Raw genomic sequence first — 21,617 nt, forward strand, 5'->3', positions numbered from 1 at the left:
GTTTTGTTAAAACGCCAATGAACAGCGATGAGAGAGTTGAACTACTACTTGACATTGAAAAATCTTGAGAAGAATTCCAAATGAGAGGTTTTCTCAATGAATAAATTGTTCTTGACAAATTTTTACGAGTTGATAATGATGTCATAGTAGCTGAATATCTGAGTGACTCCAACATTTTGGAGAGTATTCAAAGAACTAGTGACAATATTGACAATGAGTTGTATGAAAATGAGGGCTACATTAAACCTTCCAAACGTGAAATGTTCAGCATTTTAAACGTCTGCTAAAAACAAATTTCTGATCCTCAGCAGTAGCAATTCAGAGTAGTGTTGTGGGGAGAATTTAGAGTTTTATGCAAGGGATCCTGAAACTTTCATCTCCAGAATTGTTACAAGTGATGAAACATGGGTTCATCACTGGAATCCTGAGACCAAGCAAGAATCAATGCAATAGAAGCACAAGGGTTCTCCCCCCACCCAAAAAATTTCGGACACAACCTTCAGCTGGCAAGATTATGGCCACCATTTTTTGGGATGCTGAGGGAATTTCATATATTCACTACTTGGAATACAAGCAGACAGTCACTGGGGAGTCATATGCATCCCTACTGTACACAACCCAAGGGATGTCATAAATGAAAAACGCCATGGAAAACTTTCCAGAAGTGTGCTGTTTCTTCAGGATAAAGTTCTAGTACATAGGTCACACATGCTGTTGCTGCTTCGAAAGACTGACTTCACAGAACTTACACATCCACCTTACATTCCACATCTGGCCCCAGGTGACTATTTCCTGTTTTGACACCTCAAGAAAAACGTGCGTGATGTTGCTTTGCTGATAATAACGAACTTAAGTCTGCTGTTTCTGCGTTCTTTGATGGACAAAGAATTTTATTTGTCTGGTATTTCCTCATTGCCAATGAAATGGAACAAGCATATTGAAGTTCAGGAGAGTTACATTGAAAAACAAAAAAGAAAAAAAAAAGATATTTACTGAAAACTCCTCTTACCTTATTTCCCTGTTTGCTTAGTATTTGTGCTGAAGAAATGGAGAATATAAAGGTATCACTGTATTGTGTCTATAAATTTTCTATTGTATATTTGTCTTCTGAGCTTTGAATATGTATTGGATAAAAAACTAGACACTTTTTTGAAAAATTCATTTCTGTAACATGATTTCAATACTCAACTTGTATATCTATCAAATAATAAAGGGAAAAAATTGTAAAAATTATCTTCCTGTTTTAAAAAAATTCTGGGACCAAAAAAATTCAGTAGTATTCTGATTAATGCTCTAACAAGGGCAGGGAAAATGGGATATATTATAAAAAAAAAAAAAAATCAGAGATATTCTATAATTTCGGAGGGGAGCACATATTTGATATTTTGCCCCAGGCATAAAAATACCTATTTAGTAAACCGATTCTGATGATAGGTTAGGGAAGTAACAAGTTTATTGTAAGAATAAAATTTCTTCTTTTTGTTTTGTATTAGTAGTGGCAAATGATGCAAGAAAGCAAACTTATAAAGAATCAACAAAAAAAAAAAAACTACACACTTCACCCATCAACAAATTGTCTAGTTCTTCCTTGAATTTATTTAAACAACCCACTTCCACAACAACAGATGGAAGTTGGTTCCAACAATTGACCACAAGCTGGCTGAAAGCAAACTCCTGCACATCTATAATGCAACCCATCCTTCCAACTTGAATTTATGCCCTCTCATGTGTGTGTGTGTGTGTAGTCTCAGCATGAGGAAAAATTCCATCAACAATTACTCTACCCAATCCATTCAAGGTCTTAAACACCTCAATCAAATTTAATTGCAGGCGCCTAGTCTCCAAATGCTGCAATATGCAGAACTGCAGCCTTCCTTGGCAAGAGAACCCTTTTGTTCCTTTCACCAATCTGGTTTCCCCCTCTCTGCACCCGTTCCAGTAGATCTACATCCACCCTAAAGTGAGGCATCCAGATGTGTATACCGTACTCACGATGCAGCTTAACCATGTCTATATACAAAGGGATAATCACCTCCTTATCCCTGCTAGTAAAGTTTCTGTATATCATTGACAAAGCCCCATGAGCTGTCCTGGCAGCCTGTCAGCAACGCTCAGAGGAACTTTATATCTGGCTGCACAATTCCACCCAGGTCTTTTTCATTTTCCATTATCCTGAGTGTAGTACTACACAACTGGTATGTTAATCTGGGATTAATTCGCTATACAGTCAGTCCTCGTATAGCACGATAGTTGTGTTCCTAGAAACCCTCGTGCAATGCAAAATCGTGCAATATAAACAACAGGCCCTATGGGAAAAATAGGGTTAGGTGACAACCACACAAGATTAAACACACATTTGTTACCAAACACAATAAATAATCGTAATAAAATACTTAAGTATTTTATTACGACTATTACGTAATAAAATATTGCTAATGCTTTTGCTTCCATCGTAAGCAAACTTGTTTTTTTTGTTTGATTTTCTATCCAAACAGATAACAGCCATTCCATCTCTTCCAATTCTTTGTGTCTTCATCTAATGGATTTTAATTACACTTTGAGTTGTTCCTGCTATGAAAGTTGTTTTTATTTTCTCTGCATTTTTTCTAATTCTCGGCGTTGCCTCATTTAGATCTGTAGCACGTGCAATATCACATGATCTTTCATTTCGCTCAAAGCGTTTCACAATTTCATATATTTCCTCTATCAATAGAGGCGGACTGGCCATAAGCCTTACCGGGGAAACCCCGGTGGGCCGCAGGCCGGTGTGATTTTGGCCATTAACCATAGTATGAGACCACTATAAATTTTCCCGGGTAAGAATTTTTGACCCAGTCCGCCTCTGTTTATCGATACAGTACTGTATTGCTTTTCTTTTTCACTCTGAATCTGCAGTGTCTTCACCAGGATGCTTCCTTTTCACACCTTTTAAGTATTTTACTCATTTTTAGGGAATAAAGCACAATTACAAAATGAGGAGGCACGCTTGATACACATAAACAAAGCTGCGCGTATGTGGCAACTGAATAAACAACACCGTAAAGGCAGAGATACACTATTAACACCTCACATTTCTAGGGGTTACTACCATAAAACAATAAAATTCCAGTTTTGTTTCTGCTAGTGGAATCTGTTATAAACTGGTAGTAAACTCGATCTAATTGCATTTGCGATAATACCGATAGCTGGAATTGTGTTGGTTTTTACGTTATTATGGTGAAATGTGTTTCTCCTTCACTGATATAAAAAACAAATACATTTTCAGATCTTCTCTTCAATGCTATCGTGTTGCGTTCGGTTGGGGTGATTCTGCATTCGACTGCCATTTCTTGTAAAAACAAAGGAGAATCGTGCATAAGTGAATTTAGTTCGTGTTATATAGATATCGTTCCCCTATTTATAAATCGTGTATGATCGAATTAGTGTAGTGTAAACATGTGTTATATGAGGACTGACTGTACTGTGTTCCTAGACTTTAAAGGATTCTTGGAAAGCATTGATGCATAGTGCAAGTGCATAAAATGACCATTAGTAATTACTGTATTTGTATCACTTAAGTTCTGTATATTTTAATACAGTTAAGTGTAGTTAAGTCTAAGGCAAAAAGTCTCAAGCTATGAAAGCTATATAAAGTCATTGTACGTGGTAAGAGGCATATCCTCTTTTTGTAGACAGTTATAAGGCAAACTGGGTTTGCTACTTTCTGCATTAATCTCATATTGTGGAGGCACTTTGCCATTATATAATGTATGTTGCATGCATTGGTAGATGCCTGCACCTGACATCTACCAATGACTATATAGTTTAATATAAACTAGGGGGGGGGGCTTCACCTGCTGCGCTCGCTTCTTTTGATGAAATAAAATAAAATACTTACAGAAGCTTTCAACAATGTGTGCGTCTCTTTGCTATGAATACATAAATATGTTACATATGGAAATCAAGCATGGTACCACGTGGTCATGTTAGATAAACACAGCACGTGACCACGCTTAAACAGAAGCTTGTTTTACTGTGGTAAAGCAAGCTTTGTTTATTTTATTTTTTATTATACGTATTTTAGTATTTGTTATGTATTACCATGTAACCCACATCTCCCTTCTCCCATTGGCTGAATAAATATCACTAGGAGGAAAATTATTTTAATGTATAGAAAGATATTTTTTCCCAATTACAAAAAACTGAAAGATAAATTTACAGAGGACATTCCATGGCATATTAAATAAAGCCTTTTCCACATTTAATTTACTGAATTAATTTTAATTTTTTTTTTTTTTGGAAAATTTTCTATATCTGTACAGTACCAAAATAAATTAATAAAGCTATTTTGGGCACAATGCAGGTGCAAGAATGATGTTCTCCAACTAATAAGAAATCTCAATACTGGTGTGAAGACAATACCACAACAGTTTCAGGTTATTAGTTACAAGGTTATGGAATTTGCAAACAATTCTTTCTTTTAAGATTCAATAAATCATAATTGTCACATAGAAAAAATCTTATTTAATTATATTTTTAAACAGATAGAGACAAAACTAAATATAATAAAATATTACCTTAAGATAAGAGCCATAATATTTGGTAACAAAAGGACTATCACACTGTGATAATACCATTATCTCTTGCTGTATATCCTCTATCTCATCCTCAGCTTCTTCTAAGTCAATAATTTTAATAGCAACTACTTGCTGAGTTCGATTATCAACACCTTTAAATACCTCTCCAAATGATCCTTTCCCTATTTTTTCTTGTTTCGTAAAAATTAATTCTGGGTCCACTTTCTAGAAATGATATCAATGAAATAGAGAAGTGAGATCTGTGAAGTACTTCATAATTTTATTATTTTTATTACTTTGAAATATTCTGTATAAATGTCTTTTCAATAATATTATTATTAGCCATATAGTGCAAGAAAGCCCGAGACTTAGCTGCACCAGCCAAAAGAAAAAAAGAAAAAAAAGAGAGAGAGAGAGAGAGAGAGAGAGAGAGAGAGAGAGAGAGAGAGAGAGAGAGAGAGAGAGAGAGAGAGAGAGATCACCAAGAAATAGAAGAATGATGATATCCAGCTAGACCCTGGGTGTGTCAAGCCCATACTCACCAGATGTGAGCCCCTGGGGTTAATATATGCTATCCATACAATGTAAGGGTTACATTGTATGGATATAAGGGTTATAAGGGTTACTCAGTAAAGATTTGCATTCATCTAGAAAGAATAACTGCTGAAATGTATTTCTCTTTTTGTCATAATTCAATCCATGTACTAATTATACAAAATTGAATATTACTCATATGTTAGATTGGAAGTGGCAAAATGATGTAAGGAATCAAGTTTATACTGCATCGTCCATAAAGAAGAAGTAGAAGAAAAGAAAAAAAAAAAAAACACTTCATTTGACCATCCCTTATAATAATTTGTCCGATGAATCCTTAAAATTTATTCAAACTATCTACTTCCACAACGTGGCAGAAGTTTATTCCAACAAGTACTCAACTGCTTTATCCATCATGGTAGTAGAGATTGCCAATTCTGGAATACTGACACAAAAATCAACTAATAATTAGATGTATTATGTCCATCTCAGAGTTTCATGTTTCCAATATGCCAATAGAAATTTTTCTAAATGATGAGACAAACTCCCTAAAAATAATTTATGGTCATCCTATATATGATTATTAAGATATTTCTATATTATTCTGACACCACTCTCCAGCTCTGATTTGATTTTCGTTCTTAATTAATTCCATTGAGGTTAGACATTAAGTGAAAAGATATATACAGTATTAAGAATTAATTTCCCATAAACATAATACCATAAACTGGTAATTTGTTAATAGGAGAACATCCAAAATTTGACAATATTTTGGTATTTCCTTATTTTAAGGAGTTATTGGCATCGTAAATACAGTACTACCTGTACTTTCACAAAGACCCCTAAAAATGATATTTAGATTGCTAGAAGAAAATTAAAAATATTCAATAAATGACTAAAATTTAAGTTTTTTCTTATAAGAACTATGCAATAAAAATTCTTTGAACAAACTTATCGTCATCTGTTTGGCATTCTTGACTGACAGTTGAATGGAATTATTTATTTTTTTTTTTTTTCCTCCTCTCTCCCTGTAGAGCTCCCAATAAATGCTCGAAAACTGATTCAGGATCCTTTGCTTTAAGAAGAGTTTCAACTTCATCTTCTGGTTTCAATTTTTTCCAGCTGAATGAACTCTTCATTTGTCAGTATATGACAGTCTTTTACAAATCACAAAAACCTAGTCAATCTCAGCTTGAATTTGGTCTGCACCTTCTTCAGATACTCTGACTACACCAGACTTGCCATTGTTTTTTTCAGTTACTCTTCACAGTTGGAGGAAACAATGAAAAGCTTCAATAATATTTATGGCTTTATGAATGTTGAAGAGAATTAGAGCCCTGCTATTATTTGAAGAAAGGAGTAGAAAAAACATCCAACTTTGTGTATTATTTTCCAACAATCACAAAATCTAAATATTTATCTATTTATCTTTACAGTACTACACATATTTCATTTTCCTGTTTACTCTTGCAAATGAGTAATCATTAACTGTTTTGTTGGACACAGCAAGAGAATGAATGCTTGAGCAATAATTTGGTTATAATTAGTTATGGGCATAAGCGATGGAAATCGAGACGACATAAATCAATACCTGTATTTATACAAGGCAGTTCTGGGAAAGTTCATATCTTGAATTCAGTGGATTTGTTTGATGTTCCCTTCAAAATACCTCTTCTTCAGTAACTACATACTTCTGACAATGTGCACACAACTGTTTGAAGCATTTCTGAAAGGCACAATACATGATCTTGAGGTGCTTTCCTCAAAATAGTTAGAACCTACCATGAACTCTTGAAGTGATAATCTTTCAAGTAGGTCTTTTGTGCATGAAAACAGGTAAGGCAAAAGATTTAAAATGTGTGATCAAAGTGTTTGAGAAAGCACCACAGTACCATACTTGGCAACTATCAAATAGAAGTACTGAGTCTGAATTTCCATTTTTTTTTGCATTTTGCCTTGTTGAATGCAGTATCTTTGAGAATAAACTTGTCACAATGGCCCCATGGGTCAAAAAACACTTCCAATATCACCTCCCCCCCCTTGAAAAATACTGTAAGAAACTTCTTGGCTCTTGGTGATGATGGCAACTTGTACATGAAGGATGCTGTTTACTTTGGGGATCATACAGGAAACAAAGTTTGGTTCCCCCAACCCCATGATGATCTTTTGGAGAAAATGTGAATCATGCTGATCTGCTGTGCTGATGAGCTCACCACTGATCCTCATTCTGTCATCACACTGTTAAGTCATCAGTATTTTTTGTATGATGTGTCAGCAGCAGTGACAGTTTTAAGAGACACTCAAAATGTTTGGACAAATATGGCCATGCACCATGCATGGAGAGTTCTAGAAAATTAATTTTTATACTGTAGTAAAATTCATACTGTACTGAAAGCAGATTGACTGACTGATAGCCCTGTATGGAGAAACTGCCAAAGAAGAAAAATTTTGCACCCATTTGTATTCTATGCAGTGAATAAAGCTCACTGTAGCCCTTTTAACCCAAAGAGGAGTATCAAAAGTTTTAGTAGAGTTAGTGTGTGTGGCACATTTTGTGAAAATCACCTTTCTGAATCATCTGCTTTTTACAAAAATGATAGAGAACTTTGCAGAAAGGAACTTTATAGAAAATTAATTAGCAGCTGCTGATTTATTCAGGAGCTACCAATTAGTTTTATTTACTGTCCACATTACAAAAATCTAACTTATCAGGGTAAAGATCCATCCCTAATTGGTAAGAAAATTAAAAGGCCAAATAAATATTAAAACATTTTTTATTTCCTTTTATTATTGCAAAACACCTTACAGAATAAATTATATAAATTATGTTATTTATAACTATATTGTAAATGTACAAGAAACTAATATAGTAAATTTTTTCCTTGGATACACTGAGGATATGCCATTTAAAGTATAGATGGTGTTCTTTAAGTACTAATTTATTTTTTCACATATTCATCACCACTTTGTAAACATTTTCTCCACCAATGAACTACAATCTGCAATTCTCATCATAAGAGATGCTCTCAGCCTCCAGAGAGCCACTTCTTAACAGCACTGTCATTGGTAAATGTCTCCTATGAAGGACATTCTTCACAGGGTCAAACAATCTGGGGGCATAAGATCAGGACTGTATGTGGGATGTGCAAGAACAGTCTACCTGAATTCCATAATGATCTTCCTTGCCAGGTATGGGGTCAGGCATCATCATGCTGAGGAGAAAATTCTTTTTTCCCCTTGTCCCATTCTTCCATTATGTCTTCAGGTTTTACAGTTTCTCTACAAAGGAACAAAATGACTTTTCTAGCAGATGATTAAGGCTTAAATTTCTTTATCAGTGAACCTTTGTGCTGCCACTCCACAGATTGCTGCTTTTGCTTCAAATTCAGTGATACAGGTCTCATCTTCTGTGAGGATACTATTAAGAAAATCAATCAATATAATACTCTCCAAAATTGTTTTTAAATGTCTATTTCCACCCTCACAAATGATACAAGTTTTTTTTTTAGGAGCATTAGCAACTAAGGCCATATTGTTGTTGTTATTTGGTTTTTAGGAGCATTAGCAACTAAGGCCATATTGCTTCGGGGATATGCGGTTTTTTTTTTTTTTTTGATTTGGTAGTTGTTGGCGCATCGGCTTTTGTGGCCATATTGCACCTCCCAAGGTTTTTGCAGTACTTTGATCCAAGCCCGAGGCGGGAATCGAACCCGAGACCTTTGGGTTGCCGGGTAGGTACTTTACCCACTCGGCTAGCCCGGTCGGCGGGATATGCGGTGGTCATTCCCTAACCTTTCCGCATCCTCCGTATTTGGTGGTCACGGGCTCGAACCCCAGTCTAATCAAGAAGCATGTGCTACGCACTGCTGCTCCTGCCCAACTGGCTACGGAGGCACCAATGATACAAGGAAGCAAGCTTATACATCACCAAAAAAAAAAAAAAATCACCTACCTTATCTGTCCATCTTCTCAAATAATCTGTCTGATTTTTCCTTAAATTTATTCAAACCACCCACTTCCACAACAACAGATTGTTTCAACAATCAATCACTCTGGCTGAGAGCAAGCTTTTGCACATCTAAATGAGTTGGTATTCAAGAATCAGTTTATCCATTCGCTTTATTTTTTGGCATAACTGTAGTGTAAGGACAGCCTGACCATGGCATGTTCTCTAAACCACTACTACTACCATCACTAGCATCAAATTCAATTACTTTTGTTACATTCTTAATTATAAAGTGCCATATATACGTGCAACAAATTATAGTGAACTGCATCTGTCAGTAGACTGTGTTAACCTGGTGGGACTTGTTGAGAATGACAACAGATCAAAATACAGGTGAAAACGTGCCTCCATCATTAACTAATATGCTTGTTATCAGATGACCAAAAAAAGTTCATGCATATTTTCATGATAAAATTAAAACACATGCAAAAAAAAAAAAAAAGAAGAGATATAAACTCTTTATGACCCCTGCAATTGTTTGGCCAGAAGGTGGAGACCAGAGAATATAATGGATGCAATGGATGATACCAGGTATATTAGACTGAATCTTCTTTTGGTGACTTGAGGACCACTGATGTAATTGGCACAGCTTCACAGAATGGTAACCAATGCTATGCTTAATTGGTGTTGCTGACATAAGTAATTTTTTGTTGCACATTAACAACTGATCCAAAAATGGCTCATTATTGATGGGAAAGCAGCAAAAAAGCAAATCATTATTCTCCAGCATTTGCTGTTGGCTGTGAGTTTGTAGAACACTAACTTGCTCAGTTTGTACACCTTTCCCAGTTGATGCAAATACAAACAAATGGTTTCATCACTCACAATGATTCTTTCTGCAAGCACATAGCATGTTTGGCTTGAATCTGACTTAATGGTCTTTAGTTCATAGTCATAAATGGCAGTCAGCCATCCCTCACAGGATGTAACATCACATTAGTCATCACATGATTAAATTCTTTGACCCATTTTTAGACTGTGTGTTCACTCCCCATATCTTCGCCAAATGCCATGTATATCTTATGGGTTGCTGGTGTAGCATTTGTGCCCAATTTATATTTATAAAGTAAATATTCTCAAATAACTAATTGGAAAGCAATCTTTTGTCCCTTTTCAATATCTTACTGGATGGCACTTCACGGTTTCTAGATATCAACTAAATAAGTGATATACCAGTGTCGCTTATACTTTAAAACTGCATCGGCAGATAACTGTCACCTACAATGGCTTCCACATGATTTTTATCAAAATATTAACCTTAAAAGAACTGCACAAATTTTTTTTGGGTATCTGATAGATACCATGGACTATAACATACTGCTAAGAGATACTATGTTCTCCAATTATCATATGTATAGCTGGGCGGCATAATGCAGAAACAGTAAGAGTTATGCAGTTCACTCTGACTCTGATGGTAGTTGATTTAATTATTAAATTATAGGAGCACACAGAATGGGAACACTTAATTGTTGGCTGCTGCTGAGACTTGCACATCATGCCCTCAATTGTACCACATTCAAAATCAAAAAGATCTTGACACTGACCAATTCTTCCTCGCAGACACTCAAAAACTGATTGCCACATGTGCAAACTACAATCTTATATCAGCCATTTCCTTGGAGCCTTCACCAGCATCACAGACCAGTTCTACACAATGGGGGAGGGGATGCTAATGCAAAGCCAACTGAGTGTATATATGTATACACGCAGGGTGGAGTAAGGAAATGGGCAATTTTAAAAACTGGCTTTCTAGGTACTGGTGTGGTGGGGAGGATTGCATTATGGAACATTCTCTTGTACACATAATTACAGTTAAGAGGGCAGATAAGTTAAATGACAGTTACGAGGGCAGTCAGCATTTGTTTTGCATTCATTTTAAGCATGAGCATCAAGATCCTGTACTGTTTGCTCATGCCATTAAAACATGGATAGTAATTTTGAAGAAACTGGTCCTGCTTTTCAAAAAGAAGCATCCAAGTGGAATAAGTGCCGATACACCAGAAAACACTACAGCTGTCAGGACTGCTCTCATACATCTGAAGTATTTTGCACATTGGCATGCACTGTTGTTGAACTTATCCAACAGGAGTGTATGATGAATTTTGTACCAGGACTTAAATTTCCATTCTTACAAGATACAGGTACTACAAGACCTTGAAATCTGCTCACCCATAAAAGTTTTTGTCAAGAAATGCTATCTCAAATGAATCATGATGACTTTATTTGCAATCTACGTGCAAAGCTCACTTTCATCTAAATGGTTTTGTGAATAAACAAAACTTTCGCCAATGGCTAGAAGAAAACCCTCACCAATTCTGCCAGCAACCATTACACTGTGACCAGGTAACAGTGTGGTGTGCAATTTCATCTCATTGTATTATTGACCCATATTCTTTTCAAGATGATAACAGAAGGTAATAACTGTGACATAGGCTGCTGGTACTCATGATCGCAACATTTTAGGCACATTTGCATACATATATATATGTGCCTATTCTCTTCACTTTGTTCTTCTGTATGTCAACCTGTGTAACCGAAGGATTTCTAGTGGATGGATTTTCGTGAAATTTTATATTTGGACCTTTTAAAAGTATTCAGTATTCATTGAGTCACTCCAAACTTCAAGAAAATTAAAAAATAGAGAAATCCAGCAATTATTTTTTTTTTCATACAAACTGTATGGAAGAAAGAAATTCATACATTAAATATCGTTAGTTTTAGATAGTATGTACATGGTTCATGTATATTGTTATGTAAGACTCGTGAATGTGGTGTCGCTGAAAAGATACATTTACGAGGGGAGGTTGCAGTGATGTCTCAGTAAGTTAGAATAATACTCATACTTAGAATAATAATATGCAAAAATGTCTTAGTAAGTTAGAATAATACGTGATATTGATAGTGGCACCTCGTTTCAGGAAATCAACCATGAACCCCTGTACATCCCAGAAGACAGATGCATGACTTTCCCAGCTTACTTCTGCACTCACTCAAAACTGTTTAAGTGGGGGAAAGGAGAAATGCTTACAGTATTTTGACTGTTCTTTTGTTTCAGGGTCGAAGATATGCATCAATGCTTTGTCTGTAGTGACATACTATCCCCAAAACTGAGCCTTGGTAGCTTCAAAATGCTGCACAATCTCACAAAAATGCTTCTATCTTTCCTGCTTCTGATCTGCATTCAGTACTTTAGAGATCCACCTCAAAGAAACCTTAATTCCTAAAACATTCTTCACAATATCATAAAATTCATAGGAGATGTTGAATAATGTCACAATGTGCTTCAATGTTATTCTGTGGTCTTGCATGATTGGGTCATGAATGGCATCCAGATTTGCAGGAGTTGATACGATAACAGGCCTCCCACTGCGGAGTGCAGAACACTGTCTTGTCCACACTTGAATTCTGCAATCCAGTTTTTGACCATACATGAGGACAAGATTCCCTTGATGTTTGCTGCATGTTTTCATGAATTTTGTTTCTCTGACATTCCCTTTAAATGAAGGTACTCAATGACTGCACGGTGCTTGATTCTCTTAACAGATGTCATCTTCATTCAATGCCCTCTCTAAAGGAGAAGAATAGTTACAAACCAGAAATTTTCTGTGAACACACAGGAAGAGTCACAGCACAGATTGGTAATATTGCCTTTCACAAAAACCTTTGTGATTTATATTGGGCTAAAAGTTTTTCAACTGCCCCTCATATATATAGAGAAAAAAAGACTTAAAGTATATGGGAGAAGATTGATAAATATTATACAGTTGTAATTAAATTGAAAGTTAAGTTCAGAGAACGTAAAACTATAAAGTTACAATCTATAAAGTTCTATAAAGTTACAATCCTAGAAATTTAATATAGAGAACTATATTTACTTTTCACTTCTATTAAATCACAGAAAAAGAACAAAAATTCAATTAATTTAAAGAAAAAACCAAACGTGCCAGAAATGTAATGCACTGGGTACATTAACTAACTAACATTAACTGACTTGTTTGATTGATAGACTAGCCACTAGATTTCCTCAAGTTAACAAGGCCAGCTAGTTTCAACAAGATGGAGAGATATCTTATACCACTGGTGTCAATGGATACAGCATGATTGTTTTTTTTTTTTTTTTTTAAAACCCATCATCTCCAGGAATGGTGACATTTCTTGACCTACAAGGTCCCCAGTCCCCTGAGCAAGTGACTTTATGGGATGTGGAGGTGCACTTAAAAAGCAAGGTGCACTCTCATTGCCCACACAGTATGAAGACCTGAAAGAAGAATAATTTGTGAAGAATTGGAATTCATTTAGAGATGCTATGCTGCATCATGGGAAACGTGGAAGGTTAGAAGAAAAGAAAAGATGGAGATCAACTCGAGGATATTATTTTCAGAAAATAAACAGCATACTATCCAATTTAAGATGGCATTTGCAATTTGGCAAATGCAAATTCTTGATTTAATTACTGAGTTTTTAAAATCACCTATTTCCCTGTCTCACCCTGTACACTAATTTATTACTTTTAGCTCACTTGCATCATTAGGACACTCATCCTCCTCTTCCAGTGGGCCTTGACAAAGACAAGTTCACAGTTATCACAAAAGAAAATGTTGTGTCAGATAAAGTCACCACAGAGATGATATTAGTTGCAGATCAGTCTGCCTACATCATAATCTATGCCAGATTACAGTAGAGGAAGGTCTGTGCAAAGAACAATGAACAGAAATGTTTGTGGGTTGGACTGTCTGTAGCACATAAGGCAATACAGAGAGGAATTATATATAACTTTAGGATTGCAAAATGGCTACTGATCAGATGTGGTGCAAGCATTTTAAACCAGCAACCAAGCAATGCACTAAGCAATGGAAATGGTCATTGCCAAAGTCAAAGAAATTCAAGACTTTTGAAAGCACTACAAAAGGTTATACTTATGTTTAACTCATAAGGAATGCTGTGATATTTCATGTGTAGAGATCAACTCACAAAATTATGCAAGGATCCTCAAAGTTGATCTGTGATATGCCATCATAAAGAAGAGGCCTAATTGTGCTGAATGTTAACTTTGTTACAAAATAACCACACAGCTCAACATGATATGGCAACAATCCACTAACTGCAATAGCAAGTTAAGCACCCTGTCTGTCTGAAAAATGATAATGAAGGATGACAATTCCACAGATGAAACAAAGGAAACCATCAAAAAAATGGCACCAACAAAAATTAAATGACTGATGGAATAAGTGCCTAAACACTTTTTTAAAAATAAAATATCAGTTACTGCTAAAAAATTGTTTTCATTTCATTCACCCTTGTAAATAAAACCCTCCAAGTTGATAGTATTAAATGAAAATTAAAAAAAAAAGGGATAAAGAGAACATCTTACCTCATTAAAAGCCATTCTTGTAAGATAACACCTATACTAACACTTCAACATAATAAAATCAGTTTTCATCAGCTAAAAAAGGAAAAAATAAAATAAAATGAGCAACATTTCACAACAAATACAATATTATTGATTAGAAATGACAGTAAAAATATTTTCCTTTCATTTCATAAAGGAATAATACAGGGTTCCATAAAAAATGCAATACTTAAATATTTATTGAATGCTATAAATAATAACAAAGGCACAATAATATAACAAATAGCAACATTACTGAAATACAAGCAATCCATCGCCAGAAAGATTATGTTAGTACGTCTTCATCAAGACTTAAAACATGCAAAAGTTATGTATATCTCAACTGAGTGTCACTTGGATACACCAATTTGCTGATTCATTTTGATTAGGTATATTACTTGTAGATCAGCATACACTTACTAATTAAAGCACCTATCAGATAACAGGCCCTCCAATGATGGTGGAGAAATGCAGCCATTACTGGAGGGACACTAAAGTGAACACAAAGATGGAAATTTAAGGGACAAGAATACAAGTTTCGAATTATTCAATGCCTACATTGAAATATATAACCATGTAACTTTCATACTGAGTTGTGTTGTGCTAACAGTCCAGTACTCCAGATTAACGATACACATAACCATCATTATGCATTTAATTGAAAGCTTTACTTGCATACAGAGTTTCACAGTTTACAACAATTAAATATGTTTCTGTTGTTGGTATTTATTAGCACATTTGCATCTAAGGCCAAATTGTGCAACCTGTATAATGTGCTTAGGTATTTATTTATATATTGGCTAGTTGAAAAACCTGGAAAAACTCCACTCCATCAGCAGTGAGCATGCTCAAACTATTCAAGGCTTTATACACCTCTATCAGATCACCTCGCTGGTGCCTAGTCTCCGGACACTGTAATTTGCAAAACTTAAGCCTTTCTTCGTAAGAGCACCCCTTTGTTCCCTTCTCTGTAGTCGTTCCAGCAGCTCTACATCCTTCTTGAAATGAGGCCTCCAGACCTGTATACAGTACTCTAGGTGTGGCCTGACCATTGCCTTATACAAGGGAATAATCACCTCCTTATCCCTGCTAGAAAAATTCCTATATATCATTGACAATACACCATGAGCTACTCTTACAGCCCGTCTGCACTGCTCAGAGAACTTCATATCTGCCTGCACAACCACCCCAGGTCCCTTTCATTCTCTACCACTGTCAGTGTAGTATCACAGAGTTGATACGTTGCTCTGGGGTTGCTGTTTCCCATATGTAGTACTTTACATTTGTCAATGTTAAACTTCATTTGCCACCTCTCAGCCCATCTGCTCAACCTTTCCATATCGTGTTGCAGCAGCATAGTGTCAGTAGTGTCCTTGACAACCCTGCCAACCTTTGTATCATCTGCAAACTTCGACATTAAGCTTGATATACCATCATCAATATCATTTATGAATACAGAAAACAATAATGGACCCAAAACTGAGCCCTGAGGGACTCCACTAATAACATTAGTCCACGACGAGCAGTGTCCATTGATTACCACTCTCTGTCTTCTCCCCCTCAACCACCCCTTTATCCACAGCAGCAATTTGCCTCCAATGCCACACTGCTCCAATTTGTGCAGCAGTCTTCCATGTGCAACAGTATCAAAAGCCTTTCTAAGATCCAAGTATATAATATCAAAGTTATTCCCTGCATCCAGTTCTTTTGTGACTGCATCATAGTATCCAATCAAATTGGTCAGGCAAGACTTCCCCTTAACAAAACCATGCTGTGTCTGAGCTATAACTGAAGTCTTGTCTAGATGATCCTGCAGTGCTTCTTTAACCAGTGCCTCCATTAATTTTCCGGGAACAGAAGTTAAACTCACAGGTCTATAATTACTTGTGTCAGCCTTTGATCCTCCTTTGTGAATTGGGGTCACATTTGCACATCTTCAGTCCATGGGTACCTCCCCTGAGTCCAAGGAAGATCTCATAATTATGGCTAAGGGTTTGCTTACTTCCATTGCTGCCTCCTTTAATATAACTGGATAGATTCCATCCACCCCAGGTGCCTTTCTTGTGTTTATCTTCAACAATTTCTCCTCCACTTTACTCTCAGTTATTACAAGATTCTCTAGCTTACTGCCAGAGTTGAATACACCTCTGTCATTCCCCTTGCTGAATAACTCCTCATGTGTGAATGTCGATGCAAAATATTCATTTAGTTTGTTAGCTACCTGAGCAGGATCATCAACAGTTGACCCATCGATCATCAACAGTTGACCCATCCAAAATTTGTGTAGGGGTAGCTTGATTTTATGGTTGAAGAGAAAATCCAAGCAGCTTTTTTATTGCATCATCTAACATGTTTCACTCTTGCTTGACAGCATTTATATTGAATACGATTAGCTGTAGCTGGACTAAGGTGAAAGGTATTCCGTGCTTTATTTTTATTTTAACTACACAGCATTTGGCAACCAGATTTTTTGGGCATTCTGATAGTTTTGTTTGAGGAGGATATTTTGGTATGGCTTTTTCTGTGATATACCCAATCCTGTCATCAGTTCAAGACTTGGATTATTTGTGGATCAAATGTAGCTAATTTTTTATATACTTCACTGAGAAAACAGGCTGTCAAATGTCCTATAGGAGAAAGCAGATTGTCAAATGTCAGAATTCTACTAGGGTAACAAATGAATTTATGGAGTAATTCAATTATTATAGGAACTGGTCAATGTGTAGTGGATCATTTGGTATTCTTTCATTTTAGAGTAGAATATAGTGCTGCTGAAGAGATAGTGAAGTTTATTACAGTATTTGTTCCAGAACGGAGGTGAACGTAGAGGCGACCCATCATTCAGGACAAGGTGGTTGTTATCTAAGAATTGTGCAATTTGTTTTCCCTTTTTGATTAACTGTGGTTTTTACCCTATAGTGCAAAGGTTCCCAAACTTTCTCGGTTCAAGGTGCCCTTAGTGTCCCACTAATTTTTTCACGGCACCCCTAGGCCAAAAGAAATAATATAATAATTTTATTCTTTATATAGAGGTACTAAATAAAGATCAATTATAGATCACCACAAAATTAAAAAGATACAGTACAAAGGCTACCGTACACCTTTTTATAATGAAATAAATGTATAAATTTCAAAAATAAATAAATAAAAATAATTTTTAAGTAACTTAAACTGAAATTACACGGCACCCCAAGAATCATGTTGCGGCACCCCAGGTGAAAACCACTGCTATAGTGTGTGTGGTAACCATTTTAGACCTCCCAGGATGCAGAAAGGCACAATGAGATTATCTAGCTCATTTTATCAGATGATACTGTCTGGTGGGATATATAAGGAGCAAACTGTAATATGGATGTCAATATCTGTTCGGACTACTACTGACTCAAGGGAAATGTTCAGTAAAATATGTTTAGCAGGAACATGTGGGTTTTTGTTTTGATGGGTTCTGTCCTTCCTAAAGATATACTGACACAGTTTTGGCATATTGTGGTTTCAAATATGCCTGCTTGGAGGTAGGGAGTAAACATTAAGGTCATATAGGTTATCAATACTGGCTCAGAAACCACAGCAACAATTCCATTGAAATAGTGTGTTCGTTATTTATATCTTGTGAAACTTTCGGAGCACTTCTGAGGTACTGATGTTTTGTGCTTTTCACTCATTTTTGTATTTTTTTTTTTGGAAAGAATGGCTTCCTTGGCTAACCACATCTTCATCAACAAAAATTTGTAGGGCATGATCATCTGCAGTTTTTCTTTCAGTATCCATTTTCTGTTTATGATTGAAAGTTTTGCTTTATATTTCCTTGTATACTTGGTTAAGAGGCAATAGAGATTTCCAAGCATTATGGAAACTCGCATATTGACTTCTTCAGTTTGTTTTACTCAACAGGGTTTTTATGTAATTCAAGAAAGGCTCTTTTGGAGGTACTATTAGTTCAATCTGTGATTCAGATGAATGGTATGTCTTTGTGATTTGGTCATGTAAATGTTTGCATGAGTTGGTGATGAGATAATTTGTTTTGCTCCCTGGTAGGAAACATTATGATGTTTTATATTTCTGGATAAGTTTCTCACTTTTCTAACAGTCACATGTTCTAGCATAAGCAGACATATCTTGTAGTCTTTTTTGAAATTCAGATATAATTGGTTTTGTGCATTTGGTACAAGCTTCACAGGTGTGCCCTACTGAGCACACTTAGCATAAGTTAGAGTTCGTTGACAAGCTGTCTACGAATATCCGTATTTCTGACCTTGGAAACATCACAGTAGGTTTGGAATATATGGTCTGCTATTGTATACCAAATACTCAGCTTTAATGGAAGTTGGATGCTGCAGCATACTGAAGGTTGAGATACAACTTTCGGTTGGAGTGAGAATGTTATCATTTCCGGTGGAGATTCTTTTAGATTGAATTACTCCTTGTTCTTTTTATTTCTAACATCTCTTCAACCACATCTAACAGCTTCCTGTCTGGGATCATTCCTTTAAAGGTGTTCAGTGATCTCTGGGGTGTCACAGTTACTGCTAGTCCAGCAAAGAGGTTAATATTCAAAACTCTGAATATTTTGCATTGGTGGTCTCAATGAGGATGTCTCTTGAGCTGAGTCTTTTTACAGCTCTGAGAGATCCAGCTATGCTTTCTAATTCCTTCTGAACTCTCTATGGAGAGTTTACCAATAGGATTTTCAGTATTGGGGTGCATGATCAAGAAAGCTGACATTGGATTTGTCTCTGAATAAGTTTTCTGATGTTTGCTCATTACTGAGGTGGTCATCCTTTTTTTTTTTTTTTTTTTTTGTTTTTTTTTGGTAGATGTCTGGGGTACATCTGGAAAACCAGAGAAATTGGTTTGCAGTTTATTCACGTTATGCTCTTTACAGTCAATTTTCTTTTTCTTCCAGGTACTAGCCCGCCATGAGGAGACAAGAGCAATGCCACCTAGTGGCCAAGTAAAGAAAAGGTGGCACTGCTCTTGCCTCCTCATGGCAGGGCTAGGAAGCAAGTGCAGTGCCACCTAGCAGTCCAAGTGAAGAAAAGGGATTAGTTCAAACAAAAATGGTTAAAGAAAGGCGACTTTCTTTTCTAGGTTATAACACGTGATGTCTTATTTAATTCAAATAATGTTAAGGGACTTGTAAAACTTGAGAGAATATTTACAGTCATGCATACTAGATAATCACCATGAAAAGACATTGTGGTCCCTAATAGCACTTGCCACTTCGGACTGGCAGTTGACTCATGCATTTAAAAAATGTTCCCAAAAGCTCTACAAGTGATCTCAACAAATGCAGCTGCTCAAGGCAATTACTCTGAAAAAGATTGAAAGCTTTTTTTTTTCATCCTAATATCTGGTTTTCTTTAAATTGACTGAGTTCTGAAACTCAATTGTCAAACAGTGTACTTCAGAATCGGGAAAAAGCAAAAACGTTTCATATAAATTGTTCACCAAAGTCCTTTTAGAGCATTTCTGACAACACTGCTTTTTCCCACACTAGATAATGACCACATATACAGTTTGGAAGACCATAATCCAGTAGGATATTTAATTTTCTTATAAGCAACATATGAGCAATTAAAAGTATAAATGGATGAAAGCTGTTGTTTCGATGTTGTTTACAAACAATCCAAAAGTTTTAAACACATTCACTAACAATTAGCATGTTCGGCGAATCAGTTTAATGATTTGTGTATGAATCATAAAACTCATAAATGAAGTAATCCATTGCGTATTACAAACGAGTCAATCTTATTCCCAAATAGCATTTAAACGATCACATGGCCAAACAAATTTCTCAATGTCAACAGAGTGCAGTAAAAAATTCTAGCTCCAAGGTGAAAGCTCATATGCACGATACCTCTAGTGCACTCCTTTGGCAAATGGCCAGTTCAAGAATTTAATTTGCTGTCGGCAAGACACGATACAGCCAGAGGGAATGTCATTGTGTGTATTCCTTTCAAAGAGCATTAGGAAACTAAGTCACAAATTAGCATTCTGATGGGCTTATATGAGGGCTTGAAGAATAGGGTTTCTGCCCTTGATGAATTACAAGAGTGGGACCAATCAAGCCCTCAAATGCCCAACCCAAACCGGAGCCCATTTTCCAGAATCAGATAACATAACGACATCTCCCAAAACCGAGATCCTTGATCTCTACACGTACAGCTGACGTACAGCAGCTACCATCTTGTAAGGGCACAAAAGGATTAAAACTATAAGTCTGCAATGCTGCCCAGACACAGTAGGAGGGAGTACATGATGAGAGCCTTCTCTATCAATTTGGACCTAGAGAGACTGCACAAGGTAGAATTTTTCTCTGTGTGTTCTGTGCTTAACAACAGAGATTGTTTCTTTTTGTTAAAAGTAACCAGTTCTTTAAAATGAATGATTTTTATACAAAAAGTAAGTTGTTGTTGTTATTTGGTTTTTAAGAGCATTAGCAACTAAGGCCATATTGCTCCGGGGATATGCGGTGGTCATTCCCTGACCTTTCCGCCTCCTCCATATTTGGTGGATCACGGGCTCGAACCACGGTCTAATCAAGAAGCGTGTGCTACGCACTGCTGCTCCTGCCCACCTGGCTACGGATGTGCCACAAAAAAGTAAGAAAACCTAAAAATAAAAACAAATTTCTCTTGAATCATAACACTCTAGAAACAAAATGTATGCTGCATTCACAGTAGAATTTAACTTACAATTGTACAGAACTTTCTCTCTTGACCCCACACCATTTTTATTTTCTTTCTTTTTTTTTCTGCAAAATGCTTCTTTTCTCATTACCATCAAGAAAGTGCAGGGAATAGCAGTTTGATATTTAATACCCAGAAAATTCTCAAAACTGTGATCTTCAACAATATCTATTAAATGTACAATGGTAAAATATCCTGTAGACATAAGATATTTTAGGAATATTGAAAATTAATCAAATGTTCAATCATTACTAATAAATGCCACATGCTTCAAATTTAATACTCAAGTACTGTAACTATGAATTATCATTAATAATTATCAGCCACTAAAAAAACAATAAGACTACGATATTACAACTGTGAAACACCTACCACGGCTGGTTATTATTTTCAAATTATAAATGACATGTATACAACGATAAGCCTGTTATCAATTGAAAACA

General features: G+C 35.9%; 1 protein-coding gene across 2 annotated transcripts in view; it reads right to left on the reverse strand.

Annotated features, from left to right (window-relative positions):
• The window catches only part of LOC150080836 (serine/threonine-protein kinase 26-like), a 226,773-nt gene that overhangs the window by 198,345 nt on the left and 6,811 nt on the right, over window positions 1-21,617 (reverse strand). For both annotated transcript variants that reach the window (XM_090381119.1, XM_090381118.1), the window contains exons 2-3: window positions 14,468-14,539; window positions 4,557-4,781 (exon numbers count right to left, since the gene is read on the reverse strand). In XM_090381119.1, the coding sequence (XP_090237245.1) occupies window positions 4,557-4,781; window positions 14,468-14,482 (240 nt within the window). In that variant the 5' untranslated portion in view covers window positions 14,483-14,539. The remainder of the gene's footprint in view (window positions 1-4,556; window positions 4,782-14,467; window positions 14,540-21,617) is intronic.

The sequence above is a fragment of the Mastigoproctus giganteus genome, chromosome 9 (assembly GCF_048544385.1).
Source record: "Mastigoproctus giganteus isolate SK-2022 chromosome 9, ASM4854438v1, whole genome shotgun sequence".
NCBI lineage: Eukaryota > Metazoa > Arthropoda > Arachnida > Uropygi > Thelyphonidae > Mastigoproctus > Mastigoproctus giganteus.